At 39.9% G+C, this 19,284-nt stretch overlaps 1 protein-coding gene across 8 annotated transcripts in view; it reads right to left on the reverse strand.

The window, feature by feature from the left end:
• FAT3 (FAT atypical cadherin 3) overlaps positions 1 to 19,284 on the reverse strand; it is a 428,576-nt gene that overhangs the window by 190,889 nt on the left and 218,403 nt on the right. Inside the window, exon 4 of one of the 8 annotated variants that reach the window (XM_035542392.2) lies at positions 3,356 to 3,504. The exons of the other annotated variants lie outside the window; for them this stretch is intronic. Within the exon in view, the coding sequence (XP_035398285.1) occupies positions 3,476 to 3,504 (29 nt within the window). The 3' untranslated portion in view covers positions 3,356 to 3,475. Of the gene's footprint in view, positions 1 to 3,355; positions 3,505 to 19,284 lie in introns of those variants that run through there. 8 annotated transcript variants of the gene reach the window in all.

Consider the following 19,284-nt stretch of genomic DNA (forward strand, 5'->3'; position numbering starts at 1 on the left):
AAACTTACGGCTGTGCACATATTCATAGCAAACTTGTCATCCACAACTGCTCAAGAGCTCTATCGAAAGAGTGCATCAAGCCTTTTCTTCAACCCAAATCATTTCATATTCAAAGACTATGAACAGCTGAAGACAGAGGCAACTTCTGGAAAGTGGCAGGGAAGAAAGCTTGTGTCCCAACAGGACCCAGATGAAGTGATGCTTGCAGTCCAGATGATCAGGGAGAAGATCTTCTGTCAGCTCAACAATCTGTCACCAGACAGACCATAATGATTTCCAACCACAGGGTCTACATCAGGCAGGCAAACTGAGTCAGGCTCTTTACAAAAGGGGGGATCACTAGGGATTTCTTAAAAGCAGGTCAAAGTGCTTTACTTTTACTCAAGCCTCTTATATGGCTTGTTCTCCCTCAAGTAAGGTAAAACAGACACTGAGCACAAGATGCTTGTTCATCTGGGGTTGGCAATCTCACACTGGCTTTTTAGGGATTCTGAAACTACCTTATTTTTTTTTGGGGGGGGGAAAAACAACAACAAACAAACAAACAAAAACACTAAACAGATTTAAATGTACATTGACATTTCATCAGATTATCTGTGCTACAAAACATACGTCCTTACAGACGGATGACCAGGAGAATTCATCTTTTGGAATGCAAAGTTATCTTATTTACAACAGCAGCTTCCCAGATCAAACATTAGTACTGGAGAGGAAAAAGTCATATTAAAGAGAGAATTGAGTTTTTTTTTTCATATTTATATAATTCAATTACACAACTATACAAAAACATAAAATAAAAATAAAACAACCTTGAAGAATTAACACATCTGAACAATATTAAGTTACTGGAATAACATGAGCAAATCTATCAGTACCATTCTTCAACAGGGTCTGTACCTTCTAGCAATGCGCACTTCAACACAAGCACAGAAACATCCCTGATTATAAAATCAGAGATGGATGCCCAGCAATCCGAGAAAATGTAAGAATGCTTGTGAGTATTCATTTATGTCATGAATCAAACCAGCAGATTTAATACTTACACAAGATCAGTTACATGACTGTTGAAATTCAGCTGCCTATAAATGCTCCATGCTTGAAAATATTCATTATTTGTCCTACTGATGTCTCTATTTAGCAATGACAGTTTCGTGAGCTGGCTAGGAGTTTTTTACCTATATATGCTGCACTTCAGAATGGCTAGACTCCCACCCCTTACTACAGAAAAAATAAATAGGCCTTATTTCCTGGGCCTGGTGGAAATACAAGAGATCCAGTATCTGGCAGCAAGCAAGTCAGCAGTGAGTCTTCTGTCTTTCAGCCAGTTTTCAGAGAGACTGGCAAAGCTGGATCCTCTTCATTTTAAGCTTTATCAGGAGCTTCTTGACTTGAAAATAGCCATTTCTCTTTGGAAATGGCTAGTGTCATTCTCAGGGTCTATTCACATCACTTTTAGAGCCTCCCCATTCCAGTAACTTTGCTTTTTGAAAAGTCACAGATACAAAATTGTATCAAACCAGTGGATGTGCAACCACACCCCTTTGACACAGCTTAGGTCAGGTACTGTCTCTGTCATTCTAAAAAGTCCTCATGGACCAATAAACTAAGGAAAGCAAGATTAAAAAAAAAATAGAAAGGATAAGAAACTGTCAGCCACAAATTTAGTTAGGTATATCCAAAGAGGCACAGATACTGTTGGTTTGCAGTTGGCGGCTTACTGATATCAACTTTCTAAGCATCATGCAGAATAAAAACCCTTCCATGTGCTGAGGCTGGATATACAGCCCTGGTAACATCAATGGAAAGTCGTCACTGCCTTTGAAAATTCACCTTACTATGCTATTCGTTTTATTACACATTTCATTGCTCAGACACCCACGTCCAGGCTGAACAGTATGTTCAGAACAACCCATTAATCACCAGATTAAATAAAAGAATATGGAAGACAAGACCAGAAGGACTTTAAGAAGTTTTGTCCATCTCACAGCCTCAAAGCTCGCTCACCAGTACCTAAATCATTCCCAACAGATATTCTTTTTCCTACTCTTACCCAGCTACTGAAGATGTTTCATGACTTTTCATGTTTCCTTACTTCTGCGCTTTGCTATCCTTACCGTTAAAAAGTTTCCTACAAAGTTTGGCCTAAATCTTTCTTATTACCATGAAACTTACTGAAAAAAATGAGCCTGGCTTTTTCTTTTGATCACAAGTCCAGGGAAAAGGTGTCATGTAAAAAAACTGATGTAAGAAAATCCTTTGGAAGCCTCCAGCCTGAATATCAAGTAAAGGAGAAGAGCAGGAGCTGTATGAGCTGTTCAGGCAGTGCACGCCTGCAGAAGGGGCAGCAGCATCACCATCTGCTGGAAGGAGCGAATTTAGCTGATGTACCAGTTGCCACCAAAGGAGGAGTGAGAAATGCCTTTGGCAGATACGCAGCATAATGAGAGGAACACGGAGAAGTCATACACTGCCCAGTTCACAAGAAGCAAAAACTTTAATGGCTTTCACAGACCACATAATAAATCTACATGGATAGTCTTAACTCAGGGCAATTTCAGATGGTTTGTATTTTCTGTATTAACTATCATTTAGATAATAAGCCCAACCTTTTTAAAATTCACCTCCCTCCTGTAAGAGGCCTCCTGCTATTGTGGAGGAGTCTCATCTTCCCAAGCAGACCTGGTGCAGGCCCCCCGTCAGTGTGATGGAGGGTCAGCTCGGAGGGATCAGGACAGCAGGCACGCATGCACTTCACGATCTGCCCATCAGTTTGGGGTGAACAAGAGCAATGGGAGTGTGAAAGGCTGATAATCGCCTCGGGAACAGATTGGAATCCTGCTGAGGACGAATTTAGCACTTCTCTGCAGGCACCGCCTGGTCAGATGGTGCTCCTTCTCGCCACAGCTCTGTGTGTGCAGCGCGACAGCTAACTTTCACAGTATTTCCCTGATATCTGTTCTCCTCCTCACAACTGCTGTAGTAGCTCCAGGGGTCCTGCGAGGCGGGGAACGGGAGGCCTCCCGCACAGTCAGAATCGGGACACCCTATGGGGGAGCCAGGGAGGTGCCTCCGGGGCAGCTGCAGGAGCATGAGGGAGGGCGGTGCTCTCCAGAAGGGCTCATGCCATCGCTGATGACTTCAAAGGCAACCAAGAGAGAGAGAGCAGTGCCTCAGAGCACTTGGCCGCTAAGTTTGGCAGCCACAGCTTGGCTCTTGGTACTGAGGCCTTCTGAGGGCTCATGCTGAAAGCGCGGCGGAGGCAAGTCTCAAGTTTCTGCATGCTGATTTCACAGCCCACGGTATCGCTGGTGGTGGTGAGAGCCCAGTCTCCACGAGGGGCTGAAGCGGGTTAGCACATCAATTAACCTCACCTTTTGTCTCTGATGAACGGTGTTGTGAGGTGTTGTAAGAGGAGAGTGCACAGATGGAGAACAGCAACAGCCATCGGGGATCCAGCAGCCACTTTTTGTTGGCTCTAGCAGTAAAAAAGGCTGGGAACTGAGGCTGAGAGAAAGATGCGATCACCAAAAAAGTCATTCTTGCTGCACTGCTCTCCCCTCATGTCCCTTCAGTACCAACAAACCTTTCCAAAGCTGTGGCCACCCAAGCCACAGCTTGGGTGCACACAAAGCCCCAGTAAAAGCCAGTCAGGAAGGCATATTTAATTTATCCCAGTGTACAAACGAAGTGGTGACAAGGCCCTCTGGCGCCTGTTGAGACATGGAGGATCGCTCCTGGTTAGCTTGCTAACGAGCAGCATGGAGAAGTTGTCACCACCAAAGATTTTAGAGCAAAGCAACTACTGTGTGATAGCTCTCTCTGGGGCAAAATAAAGCAACGCATCTGTCTTTGTGTCACGGGAGATGGCCCCTGGGTCTCCTTCGCACTTTGCCCACACAGTGGCTCTTCCCCCACATCCCTGGCCCAGTTCCACCATCGCAGTCCCACGGAGCTCCCAGCCCAGCAAGGCACCTACACATGCTCTTCTGATAACACCCTTCCTATCACAGCCCTAATCCCAGGAAAGTGTGTGTCAGTGAGTTAATTCCAGTCCCTCACACCTAACTGTAACACTCCATTTACCAAGTTTTTGTGGTATTCAATAGCGGCAGCTATCTGCGGCCCACACTCTGCAGTATGCTGAAAGCACTACACCACCAGAGCCTTCACCAGCACCTAACATTGGAGCTATTTTTAAGACATTTGTGTTTTTCTTTTGCTGTAAGAAAAGACCAAAACCTTAACACTTAATGCCTCCTCGGAGCACACAAGGCTGAACAGTGAAAATGATTATCACCATGTGCCTGAAATTGCTACATTTTATTAAAGCTGGCATGTCACATCCAAAGATTCTGCAGCAAACAGGCTGCCTCGTGGATGTTATTACTGTGGAATCGCAAGTGCGAGCGTGGCACCACTCTGCAAGCTGCTAGGAAGGCTGATCAGATTTCAAATCTAATAAAAGATGGGATACTGAACCCCCTCCTAGCCTGTACTGCTAATTGCAAAAAGCACCAATCTGCTGATTTCAAATGCTTCAGAAGCAAATGCCCTAGCTCACAGTCCCCAGAACTTTATAAACAACATGAAATAAATCCCTACTTATAGTAAACAATGTCATCATCACCCTGTCACGCTTGATTACTGTCCAAAAAATAATGGTTAAGCATGGCAAAACGTATCCCTGGTGCCATCTACTTTTTAGGTGATACACCTACGTCTGTATTTTCAGCCTCTGGTGGTGTTACCCTTCTGCAGCCTGTATGGTCATGGTCTTCTGGGTCAAACTGGACTCAACAGGTGCTCTGAGAGTGGAGATGAGATTTTATCAGTGCATCACTAACACCATGATGGTTTACAATGGTGCCCCCTTCCTCTGGCAGCATTTTGCTGCCAGCTAGGCCCAGGAATATCAGAAGTATGTTCCCTCAGGTTTTATGCCTTGTGGTAGATCAATGTTGGTGTCTAAGATGACGGAAATACAGAAAAATTGCCTTGTTACAATATCTCAAGCTCCCTCTGCTTTGTGCCCTTCCAGCTTTTGACTCGATTGCCCATCATGCAGATTTTCCATCGTCTAGTAAGTCATGAATGCATAGCACATGCTTCTGTCTCTTCTTTTTGTCCTGTCATTTCTTATCCTTACATCACTTGAAAGAACTTCATCATCTTCATGATGCTTATCTTACTGCCAAGGTCAGAGCTGGTCAATGAATTTATATATATATATATAAATATATATAAATATATTAGGGATATGCTCAGCCACAGAGACAAAGACACAAATCAGATTATCATGGAAGAAGGTAGGCTATAAGAAATCATTGTGTGGTGGAAATATATTTGATTTATACCAGGAATGATGTCCTTCCTGTCAAACATTTTTGCAGAAAGCAGAAATAACTGATTTGAGTGATGAAGAGCATAAGGCTCCCTTCCAAAAGTTGCCACTATATTTCTTTAATATAGAGGTTTGGGTGTATTTAGAAACGTCTTCCAGAGTAACACTTTGTATTTAAGCAGGGATCTCCAGAGAGTGTTAATTCTGAAAGCAAATATGATATTACAAGGAAAGCTGCTTGTAATTCACAACAGCAACTGAACTAAAATCATCTTCTTCTTCGAGTATTTACAGTTGCAGAATAATAGCAGTGCAGAAACATGCCTAGAAATAAGTCAGCATTCAGGCCTGTACCTTCTGTTGTTCTGCACCCTGGATAGTCACTTAAAACAATGAAAAATGGGTATTTATCATTGCAACTCCAAGTGAAGAGCATGCTGTGTTCATTTTGTGAAGGCATGAATGCAAACGGCTCCATTCTGTGGCAAGCCAGGCTTAAAGTGCTTATTCATTTAGGACACAGAAAGCTGATGCCAGTATTCTCAGTGTGTTCTTTTGTGGTAAAAAGCCAAGCAGACACCTTTGTCTGAAAGTAACATACTTGCTATTATTTCCAATAATGAACATTCAGAACTGTTTTTCTTATTTTGTTCAACTCAGTTATCTAGGTATGACATTAAGTAATGCCAAGCAACAACACTTGTGACAGAAGCATGATTTATAAACAGATTAAAAAAGTAATCTAAGTGATGTAGAAATCTAAGTTTGTGGCTCAGTGAATATGCCATTTAAGATAAGACTTGCAGAGGTATTTATGTGTCTGAATATTCAGACAGACATTAGGATATTCAAATGCACTAAACCAAAAATGGCAATCAAGTGCCTAAGACTGTGTTCTGAGGCACCTAATTAACACCCATGAAAGTACACATTTTGTTTTTTCCTGGCATTTTTACTCACTATCCCTTCAGTTATGTGTTGTACTGGGCTGCAAAACAGGGACCTCTCCTGGGGAGCTACCAGCAGTTTTCAAATGAATACCCTGCCCTGTTCACAAAGGCTCCTGGTGGTCACCCTAACAGTGACAATACCTTCCAATAATTATGACATGATGATAAATAGGGTACCATATAGTCATGTTCTGATTTAAATGATTTTCAGTATGAATCTCTTCTGATATTACTGCCCCTGGGAACAACTCTGTGTTCTTACCCTAATCACACCAAGGAGCCACATAAGTGACTCCAGTGTTCTCACACATCTGGGAAAGATATTTCAAGAGCAGGAAAAAAAAAAGGACTAAATGATTTATCACTTGGAGAGAAGAGATTTAAAAAACAAAACAAAACAAAAAACAACATGCAGGTGTTTATACATTTAAGTAATATCAAATGTCTGCTACAGAGGAAGTGTCTTTACATGTGGTAAGACTGACCCAGACTTTCAGGTGCAGGTCCCTAGAAAATGGAAAGATTCTGGCAGTGCTGGATAGCTGAGGTTCCAGCTATTGCAATGGCCATTTATGGGCTTATCAGTGCTGCTGAGAACTGAGTTTTGTAGTCTGGTGTCCACAGATATAAGGGTCTACCAGTGGAACTACAGGTTTCCCCATCATCTTTCTTGAAAATTAATAGAACTCCAATCCCAAAGCTCTGCCCAAGCAGTTTTTACTATGAAGAGGGAGAAATGTCAAAGACTGTGATATCCACTTAGGACTTTGGCTTGTGAAGGAATTTCAACAGAAACAATGACAATACTACCTACAATGGCATTGAATCTGGGGAAAGTGACAAGTGACCAAGACCTGCTGTTGCTCAAGAGTGCCAGACAAGAGCTCCTTGCATTGACAAGGGGCAATCAGTGGGCTCAACACCCAAATGAAGCTTGCAGAGCTGGGATTTGAATACAGTGCTCAGCATAAACCCACGGATTGGCATCCTTGAATAAGAGGCTGCTTACATTTTTCATCACTCTCTTGCATTCAGACATCAGAGCAAGCGACTAAGTTTGACACAGTAAATCATCTGAATATGAGCTGTGTAATTGCTTCTGATTTTACATGGAAAATACTTGGATAATGTTGAGAAGGGTATCAGAGACATTTGAATAATGTTGTATTAAAACAAGTCAAGCTCATGAGCAACAGAAAACACAACACTAGGAAAAAGCAAGATGTGTAATAGTGTCAGGAGGTACCTCTTCACCAGAGAGTTCACCGTGTCCCATTTGATTCAGAAGCCATTACCCTGCATCTGTATGTTAACGAAGCAGCTGTTCCACTGCTAATTGCTCTTCCAACAAATTGCTTTTTTCCAATTAAGATTTTATTATAGGATTTATCATCTCAAACAGAAATAGATGTATTTCAATTTTAGAAAGACAACAGAATGGTGCAATTATCCCCCAGTCTTCCAGCAGGGCATAAATCAGAATCCATAATGTCAAGGTTTTACAAGTTCTTTAGAAGTTGAGCAGACATCTAGGTATACGCTTCTTCTGTCAAAGTCTGCCTCCACAAGGATACTCAGATTAGCCTGTTTAAATTGGGTTGCCTCAAGCCAGGCATTTAAGTCTTTATCTAGGCATTTAGGTAAATGGCTTGATTTTTCAGAAATACTGAATGCTTACAAACCCCATCCCCATTGCAGTCTGGTAGTCTCACACATCTGATTCCACAAGGTGAATTAAAGTAATAATTACAATTTTCTTAGAAAGTCCTCTACCATAAGGCTGTCCCTCAAAATGGTAACCAGACTTTTACATGATCTGAAACTGTGTAAATGGAAGTCAGCAACACCTAAGGAATATGGGATCTGAAAAACCTCTTAGTAAGTGTACTTCTCAAAGTTCCTGCAATGGTCCAGCATGGCTCAAGTACATTTCTCTGCTTCCTGTTTCTCAGCATAGTAACTTTCAGAAAGTAACTGAACACTGAGTTAACTGCAAAACCTGTGTAAGTGCGGTGTCCTAAGACGGAAGATGGAGACGTTGACAAGCCTCCAGCATTGCACCAAGACCCCAGTTCATGCAGGTCCTCAGGTTTGTACGTGGAACAGTGCAACAGTGGAACAGCTACTGTACTGGGCAAGAATGAGCTTAACTTTGCAGCACTGGAGGAAGCTGTGATACTTGGGACTGGGGGTGTTGAAGTTAAAACTAAGTAAGGGGGAGAGTAAAGCATTATTTGGAAAAATAAATAAATTAAGAACTCTGCAGCTGCATAGACTCAGATACATATAAATTTCTGGAGGATAACATTTCTAAGACAGTGTATTTGTTTCAGGAAGACAAGAGGGAAAAAATTCTGACATCTATTTTTTATATTTCTTTGAAGAAACTGTGCTTTATAAACATCTCCCCAGCTCACAGAGATGTCATAGAAAATTCATGCAATACGGAGGTGTGATCCCAAGTTTTATGAACTTAAGTACTGGACTATATACATCTTACAAAATACTGCTACCAAGACCCTAAAGCTGTGCGCACTCACTGGGCTGGATGAATAATGTTATTTTCTCTTCAGAGGAAAGCCAAATGGTTACCACAAAAATTAAGTATTTATCATCCTTGCAGAAAGATCTGAACACCAATTTCCTGTTCAGAAATAGGGTGCACAGGCAAACCAAAAGAGTTTCAAGGGCGCAGCTGCTTCATCCTACTGCTCACAGTAAATGTCTCTGTAAGAAGCCAAATATCAACCAGCAATAGTACACGAACTAAAGGGCTACAACTGCAACAAGGATGGCCAGTCAGAGACAGCTGCCCCTCTATTGCCAGTGCTTAGGAAGGATCAAGGGTAAATTTATTTTCAAATTACTTATTTTTGTTGGTGTTCTGTTTATGAACATAGAAGATGTTTCATTTTTTAAAATTTCAAAACCGTGAATTTTCTAAAAAGATTTCAGGGGCTTTTTAGACAGCTGGAAACAACTCTGACAGCGAATTTATAACTGGAGAAATGTAACTACTTTAAATACAAACATGGTAATAACCATCCATCTATCAAGCACCAGATTAGAGTAATGGATTACAGAGAAGAGCCACTTTAGTTAATCAGGTTGGACTTTGTAATATTTTTGTGTTCCATAAATAATTTCTAACAGGAGTTTTACTGTTAGAGACCACTTTGAGCAAATGGTGAAAATAAGTCTGTCCTCTGCTTTGTCAGAAAATATCAAAGGAAAAGACACACTGATGGATACATCTGCCCTTTGAAGCAAACTATTAGAAAATCAATCTTGTAAAAGATGACCTGCACCAGTACCAAGGAAGACCTAGCAGCTACAAATCATACACTGACTGTCTGAAGTAACAAGGCTAAAAGGGGCAAGTCACAGAGATGCAAATCTGGTTATTTTCTTCAACTTAAAAGGAAAAAATCAATCAATCAGTCAATCAAACAAACAAAAAAAAAACAGAAAAGCACTAAAACTTTCAAGGTCTCAGACAGAACCAATGACTTGAGAATACAACATTCACTAAGGCACTTTGCTGAACATTATACTAGGGGTATGATTAAAGGGTATGATTAAGTGGTCATGTAAGAAAAGCATGGGTGTTTTTATGTACTGGTTTTTACCAAAATTGTCTATAATACATCGTATTAAGCTGAAGTATGGCAAGGCCAACAAAATTTATAGAGACTAAGGAAAGCAAGTTTCCCTAATTATGTAAAATCTTGGATTCCCTAGGAACATTATTCTGGGCTACCCTTAGGAAATGTATCAATAATATAATAACAGCAATAAGTTAAAATGATGAATCCATTTATGGCAGAAGAATCTGAAAAGCTGAGAAACACTCTGCAGTCCAGATGCCTTCAAGCTCCACATGCCCTTCAGGAAGATGCGAGCCCTTCAGGAATGTGTGTTGTGATGATCAGAAAGTCAATGTCGTTCAGTGAGATGCGTGCTGCCAAAGAGGCATTCCCCTGATGGATAGGTACTGCAGGGTTGAAGGCAGTAGGCAATTAGTAAACAGCACATCACGCAAGACAAAATTCTCTCTGAAGTGATCTGGCAAATTTCTGCTGTTACAGAAAGTGGTAATGGAATGTAATGGACACATATATCAGATGAGGTCTCAGTCATTAAGATCTCACCCAATAGAAGAAAACACAATAAAATGGGTAGTCTTTAATCCACATAACAGGAAAGGATAAACACTGAGGTGATTCTGCCACGATTTACATCCGTGGTTCCAGGAAATCAAGGTATTTTTGGCTTGATGCATAAGGTTAATAATCAATCTCGTCTGGCTACTCACGTATCTTTCATCCTGAAATATTCTGTAGCACTTAAATACAAATCGAAATTTCTATTCATAGGAACATTTACTCCTACTCTTCACACTTAAAGAGCTCATAGCACATGCTAAGAAGTAATGGACAGGGGTAACTTGATGTTATATGGCCAATGAAGATCATTTTATGCTACCCTTAACATTAAATAACCATACAGTCATCCAAGCTCCTCCACCAAGAAGTAAACAACTCAGTCTGGCTCTTGGGCTTCTGTAGCTTTCTTTCTCTTGCTTGGAGTGCAGGCCATAATCAAAATGGAGATACACTGAAATTAGGCACAGGATGAAAAGACAATCTTTGATACAGAGCAGGGTGAACACATCCCTGTCAACTGTTACTAAATACTTCAGTATTAGCCACTGCCTCGGGAACACGATGGCTACTCTGATAGATCTATAATGAATGCAACTGAGGTTGCACAGAAGTCCATGCTGTAAGGTTGCATCTTCCAAAAATTAAAATGGATTAAATAAAAAATCTCTTCCATGTAATTGGTTCCTATTTCATGAACTGTAGCTTTTGTGAACTCTGGAGCTAGCCACAAGAACTGCTAAATATCTATAATATCTGTGGCCAAAACCAATAAGGATGTAACAGTTTCACAACAAACAATGAGCCTCGCCTTCCAATGTACATGCATTTTTAATTCATGGAACCCATATTTTGCCCTCCATTAATCTCTTCTCAGTTTCTTTGCTTAGCTGAGTATTATCTCCCCTCTATCACTGTTAAGACAATAACAATATTATTTGAGAGTGGTTCATTGAGAGTAATGTAGTATTATACTCCCAAGAACGCCCAGTAGTGGATGCTTCCTATGGAGGTGCACTGTAACTATCATCTGTAGAAGATTAGACTCCATGGAGGAAAACAGACTTTTCAACTCTATCATAAGCATACAATTCTTTTCCCTTTCTCCCCAAAGCATAAAATCTGATATCACTTACCATTTTTATCCTCCCAACTGTAACTGTGACTGTAATATATATATTATATATATAAAATATATATATATAAAATATATAATATATATATGTAATATATAAAATATTATATATATATATATATATATATATATATATATATATAAAATATATATAATATATATATTTCCCCCTGAAATAGTTCTACTTCACATCACCAGAATTTCTGAACACAGCTCTGGGAAGCTCTAGTACTATCACCCTGCTTAAATGAAGATAAAACCCTCAGGAACCCAGAAGTAAACCATATCTTTTAAACTGTACTCTGTCAAGCCTATCAGCTTCCCAACATGAGAAGAAAAAGGGCTGCTTGTTATTTAATAGTTGGAAAAGCAAGTGACTGAGGTTCATGGATCTGACCAAGAGTCACTGCTGCTTAAAAACAAAACTGTGGGATTCTAAGTGATTACATTTTTTTTCTTCATAAGCTCAAATTCAAAAAACTAAGTTTAACTTCCAGACTGATAAATTTGACTAAAAGCAGAAAATACCTAGAAAACTACACCTTGAAGACATAGGTTGACATCTCCAGCAAAGAGGAGACACAATCAGTCATCTGTCCCCCAAATTATACTGCATCAGTGAAACAGAAAATAAATGTGGGCCTCATAATGCAACTTTGCATCTAGAGCAACTTCCTGGGAAGTCAGCAGAATTTTTGTTACTGAATTTGTTACAGAAAGCTCAACCTGAAGAACAATCTTGACAAAGTTATTAATAGCTACAAGAGTAAGTTAAGTGAAATAAGCACTTTTATACAAGAAATGTACCCATACTCACACTAAACAGAAACTATTGGTTCAGTGTATCACCAGGAATGCTAGTTAGCACTTCTGAACAGATCACCTCCAAGTGTCTTTACAAGAAAATGAAAGGAGGTTCCTGGACCTGGGAAGACACATTCCTTCTGCAGGTCCCAAGGTATTGTGGAGATGTGCCACTGTCTATCTTACTTGTGCTTATACTCTATCCAGCTTGACAAAGACTGGTTTGGGTACATTGTTTAAATTTAATCAGCAGAATCATCCTCAGCAGCAGTAAGTAGCAGATCTAAAGACACGAGTAATGATCTTTTCTAAATCTAGCAGAAAGAAAAAAAGAAAAGAAAAAAAAGAAGCCATAAACAGCAAAAGATCACATACTCTTCCAGTTTCTAATGCTACTGTAAGATAATTCAACTTACAAATTTAAATATATTATGAAGAATTTGCCAGGTGTGGCTGGACTATTTGATGGTGTGTTCATTATGAATTACTCTGAGTGAAGTAGCTGGCTGATCTCTCTCTTCCTAACTTTGTGGTGAAGGTAGTACCTGAGACCTTTCTCCCCTCTGCTGGCTCACCAGGAGAGAAGGGCAGAGGAGGTGAACACCTCTGTGTGCTGCTTCCTTTTGAGGAAGCAAAGCAAGTCCTGGCCATCCCTGCACTTACGCCTGAACCCGATGGCTGCTCTTCAGAGTCTAAATCAAATGCCACAGCTAATCCTTCATCTCACTGCAACAGGACTTTCCCTAAGAAGCACACATGGAAGCCTCAGATACAATAGTTGCCTGATTACGCTTCTGAGAAAACCCCATTTCTTTTTCTCCTTTTAAGCAAAAGTGCCCTGTAGTACAAAAACCTGAGAAATCCCACTTGGTGGTGTGTAGGCAGACTACAGTAAAAGCTCTCCTCTTTTGCCAAGGTGCTCTTCCTCCACCTCGGACAGATCTGTGATTCGCTGGACAGTGAACCATTGACTGAAGCACCCAAATGGTATCAGGAAGCCTGTTTTGGAGTAGGTGCGTAGGAGTTCTACACTCCCATTAGCTTCTGCGAGATTGATTTCCTTTACTTACGCTGCCTTGCATGACAAATTGTTCTTGATGCAGAGGCTGATGGAAACATGAATGGCCCCAGTGAGGATTCTCTTTATTAAGGATGTATGAGAGGATGCACAACTTGTTTAGCCAAAGGAGAATGACTCAATCCCTTCTGACATTAATGTAAAAATCCTTTAAAGTGTAGGTCAGTCCCTTGGTTATTTTAGGGACCCTGACAGCATAATATTGGTTCTTTATAATGTAAGTCTTTTTTGTTTGTTTGTTTTCTTTCAGAAATGCTCTTTACTTTAGGAAACTCCACTTACTACTCAAAGACTGAACTACAGCCATCCTATGAAACTACCCCACAGCCTTACAATATGTGATGAGATATATCAATAACCTTCTGAATGTCCTTAATCTCAGGAGTGCCATTATTGCTCTTTGATAGGTTTGAAACAGAAGTATAAAGAAGACAGGACAGCACATTTTACATTCCCCTTTGCATTACACATCACCAAATTTACTTATCAGAAGAATTATGAATGTTCCAAAAAAGAAAAAATAACCTTGGATGTCTGACTGAAGAAAATCTGTGCATTTTCCACCTCTTTAAAGTCAGTCAAGGAGCTTCTCGTATTCATTCTTTCAGGCTTTAGGCAACTGATATTCAGGAAACCAAAGATTTCATTATGATCTCTTGTATTTTCAGTAATGGTTTGATGGAGATTAACCTCTGGGTTACAATGAAAGCTCTCATGTCTTCTGTTTGCAATGACTAAAAGAATTATCCAGCTGCATAAGATTATTCCCTTTAATGAAACTGAAAAGGTAACACAAAACTTTTATCGTGCAAAGCCAGACAATACCATATATTGTCGTGCTGAATTGTGAGACAGACAGAAGGACAGAAAGACAACCATAAGCAAGGTGGGGGCAATCAAACAAATTACTGCAGTTTAAAGACTTATTACTGACCAACAGTAATGTACTGAGTGCATGCTCCATCCCTGCTGCAAGTGCAAAGGAAAGCATGCAAACTTCAGCTACCCTCATGGTGATTTTTGTACTGTAATGAGTCAAGAGCATTCGATGTCGATCACCATGCTCTGCTGATGAGAGTAATTCATTAACCACAGCAGCTGTAGTATTTACATCTGTCGATACCCTCCTCCTACACAGTGCTGGGAAGAGTTGTCAAGGAAGGCATCACTACAGTGAGGAAGGACAAATGAAACAAAAGACATTTCAGACCAAAAAAAATCAATACGCGGGGTGAATAGAGAGGCCAAAGGAAATGGTAATTAGATAACGTGCTATAAATGTACTTGTATAAGCAGAGGGAGAAAAAAACAACATGCTCAAACAACTAGTGAAGGGAAGAGGATGCAGAAATGTAATTGTGGTTAACTAGAGGCAGTTCTGTCATTGTGGGAGAGGAAATAATGTCTCTGGACTTGAACTGCCAGTCTCCAAACTGGTCAAAACTATCTAAATAGAAGTGACTTATATCACCCGTTTTAATCATGATTTAAATCAGCAAGAGGGAACAATTCATTTAAATAATCAATTCTAATCTTGTTTTGCAGCAGCACTTTTTATGTATTTCCCTGAAGTGAGTTTCAGTCCAGTGACTGGTAACCATTAAAATACACTAACTTGTGACTAAACTGTAACTACACTAAATAGGGTACATTTTTCTAACCAGGACTGTATGTTAAATCTGCACATACTTTAGAGCAGTTCTATGCCTTATTATGCTAGATTTGAGAATTTTATATTTGCTAGATTATTTTTATTACTTCGCTTTATGTTTTACTCCTGTATCAAGTCACACTGGGAGGCAAACTAGAATTCAATTACCAAGTCCATAAACAATATTTGAAAGTTATGTGTTACTTACTAAGAAATGATAGATTAATTGTAGGAAATATACAATAAAAACTAATTGATTTATTAGATCAATGAAATGTTCATCAGCAAGTTGAGCTACCGGTTTCTAGTCACGGTCTGTCTCAAGATTTCAGTTTATGTGAATCTCAGTCTGTGCCTCTCTGATCTAGTCTGACACTGTTAGACAAAGCCATTTTCTTCCTTTTTATACCTCAAACCTGTTTCTTCAGAACAGGACACCGAAGTGAACTACCAGGAAAAAACAAAGCAAAACAAAAAACACAACCAAACACAACCCTAAAAAGAAAACTAAAGTAAAGGCTCAGACTAAAAAGAAATGGTTCCATTTACTGCCTTGGTGACATTCAACCATTTGGGGACAGGACCTGCTCTGAACATGGAGGAATTTTTAGCTTTGTCAGAGGGCAGTGCTCAGGAACATGAGCCCATCTGCCACATGTGATGCTCTGGGAATGGGGGCACAGTTTTGTGGTTATCCTATAGCCTGAGCAAGAGGCACACAAGAAGTTTTGAACATTTTGGTAGATTTGGGATCGGTTTGCTACCAAATATATGCAAAAATTATGACACTGACATTGTATCAGTCAGCTTATAAACATTACTGGATTGCTCTAGGAGAGAGAAGAAAATGGTAATGAGATCAGTGCATAAACAGATTCATTATGCACGAAATCCCTGCTCTTCTGTGATTGTGCTGCTATGTGAGGCATCAACAAGTATATCGGTTTTTAGGCATTTGTAACATACGGGTGTTAGGGAACTTCACAGAAATTTACTACTCGTCTTACAGGAAGCTGGCTGAATCCATACAGTACCGAATATCAATAGATCAGTTTCACAGATTGTGAATAGATTGGGATCATGCTCGTCATCAGAGTGACATGGCGTATAAAGCGCATTATAGGATTTGCACAGATGTATCTGGCTTGCACTCAGTGTATCCCAGCTCAGAGCCAGGGGAGGCCAGAAGAAGCATCCCATCTGAGTGGGGTGAGCCCATTTCGGTGTCCTGTGGGCAGGCTGCAGCCAAGGGACCCCCCAGCCTCCTCCCTGGGCAGCAAGGGGCTGTGCTTAGGCAGAGAGCATCCTCCTAACAGTACCAACAGCCCACTGCAGGCATTTCAAATGCAAATGTTGTTAATTGTACTTAATGATACACCGTACTTCTGTTTGAATATTTACCAGTTGAGTTCAAGGTACTTTGTATTTTTATGCCCCCCCTGCCCTGAGCACTGAGCAAATGGAAGCAGCGAAACATGTGAAGGGGCACAGAGGCGACCCGGTCTTGATTAATATGTGCTACTGAACGGATGTGACATAATTACTACTACCAAAAGAATTAAGTACTTCATTGTGAAAAAAAAAAAGCCACTTCTCGTCCAGACATTATCTTTATGCTGGAAATTTTAAGTGTTTTTTCTGTGTGTGTGTAAAGTTTTTACTGGATTATGCAATGGGTGAGGATTCAAAACAGCTCAGAAGCCATTAACAAGAGAAGACACAACTGTGCCTTATCTTAAGCTGCTGCAGAGAAAATGACTGACGTGAGGAAAACAACAACATAATAACGGGATGTAAGCAGCTGATGTTTCATGACAGACCGATTCTGCTCCAAATCTGGATCTGTGTTGTAAAAAACAACCAAATCAAATAAAGCACACTTCTCTCACCTCAAAATGAAGATTTCATACAGCTCTCTGTTTATTAACCTATTAATTGTGTGCAGAACCAATGCAGTCAGAAGGCACAAACAACTGCTGGTGTTTTTTTTAAACACAATTGCAGGGTGTAAGGGCTGTTCGGAAAATGCAACGCATTGTGTTCAGCAATGCTACTAATTATAATACTGGAATATCACGATTGTACTCGTTCTGAAAGACAGTGGTAATTGCTGCCTCTCTTCTGGAGTGGGACTTGTTGACTTTTTAAATTGTGTCAGATCTAAACTTCTGGGAGGATTGCCGAGCATCAAGTATAAGGGAAACAGCAGCATGGCTGTTCCATTGCTTCTGCTTTTAGGATCTCTGGTCATCACCATACTTCTTTTCAGCTCAAAATGTGGTCAGGTCTGGATAAAATGAAAGGGATCAGTCTTGATAATTTAAAAGTCACTCTCAGGATGGCATTTCTGAGTTTTAATAGAGCTTACATATTTAGTTACATTTATCTTGAGTTATTAACTGTACTTATCAACTGTCCCTTCCATCAGCACATTCTATAGAATACTCTGCATTATTAATGGAACTGAACATTGCATTTTTAATGTAAAGTACTGGCAATATTGAGCTTTTCCTTGCACTAATTCAGAATAATATATGCAATTATATGCCTAAAACACAAATGACAGAGCTGTATCAGACAAGAATATTCCTAAGTATGTGTTATTCCCAATTTTTCTCAAGCACTTTCCCTTTTTTTCCTTAACTTACAAAGAACTGAGTAATGTCTACATATATACATAACACAGAATCTTTTTTATTACTATTTTTCCCCACTTTTGCTATTCAGTCATTAATAATGCAAGAGATGAATTCTATGCTGACCTTTAAGACATACAATCCTAACTGAATCAACTCAGTTACACCAATTTGCAGTCAGTAGAGAATTCAGCTTTAAGGAACCATGCTATATTCAACCCACATTTATTACACTCTCTCCTTTTGCAATAATGAAATAAAATTTCTTTCTTCGTAAGTACAAACACAGCTGAAGAGATTTAAAACCCTTATATCAGAATATACAAATCACTTTCCCACAGAAAGGGGATTTTGTTCTATTTATTGATTTTTAAAACATTCAGAGGGGAGATGCATTAGTCTCCTCTGCTGTTTCTTGTTTCTTCTTTTGTATTTAGCTTCAGCCACAAACTGGGACAACCCTAAATAAAGTTATGGTAAGAAACATGATTCCAGTAAGAAAGATTACTCTGCAGTTTTTTGCTTTGGTGGGAAATTGTGTATTCGAATAGAAAGAACAAACCTTCTCATGGTACAAAGTCAAAGTGCAAAGAGACCATGAGTTCCTTTTTTTTTTTTCCAGCAGATAAGATAAGCAGATAAGCAGGTAAGAAAAACTTCCTTTTCTTCATCCCAATTTTCTGCAGTTGAAAAATATAACTTCTATGGAACGGACAGTGTAAAGACAACAGTAACGGTTTTCTATTCTCCTAAAAAGCTCTCAGATCCTGACCATGTCTTTCCCCGTCTTGTTCCTGGAGCCCAGACTGATGGGTGAGATAGCCAGCTCGAGGCCACAGGACAGAGCTCCTCTTCAAGGAACAGGTTTTACTATCAACTGATGTAACTGTTGTTGCTCTGGACATAATACCACAGACCTCTGTGGCTGCCTCTGAGAACCACACATCAGACTTCGCAGAATAAGTGAATGAGAAAAAAAAAAAGAAAGATTTTGGTGAAAAAGAAATTGATGATCCTTTTGGAATCCCTCCTCTAGATACTAAAGGACTAAGTGTAGCCTGCATTTCCATAGCAGAAACCCTTATGTGGGCAAAGAAAAAAAAAAGAAGAGGGCGGCAAAGAACAAAGAACACTTCACAACTTCAGGCTTCTAACAGATGTCAGTGAAAGGCCTTTTATAACACCTTCCAAAAACTCAACACATTTTATCAACTGGAACTGGATCATTTGTAGAACGCCATATTGGTTCTGGGGACACTGATATCCTTTACAAAAGCTACACTGTGCTACTACTCTACTATTACACTGCTAGTATGTACTACACTAACTGCCATTTTGGGTTTACTGCCCTGAATTTCCTGGAGGCATCTTTGTAGCTTTTGTTGAAGAGTGCTACCAAACACTCTAGGTTACAGAAAACTGAATTCTGGGATGGGAGGTAGTAGCCTTACATAAAAAAAGTACGACTAAATAAATTTGTGATATGGAAACTTGTAGAAAAGGTACCATGTACCACAGTGGGAAAA

Source organism: Cygnus atratus, chromosome 1 (assembly GCF_013377495.2).
Source record: "Cygnus atratus isolate AKBS03 ecotype Queensland, Australia chromosome 1, CAtr_DNAZoo_HiC_assembly, whole genome shotgun sequence".
NCBI lineage: Eukaryota > Metazoa > Chordata > Aves > Anseriformes > Anatidae > Cygnus > Cygnus atratus.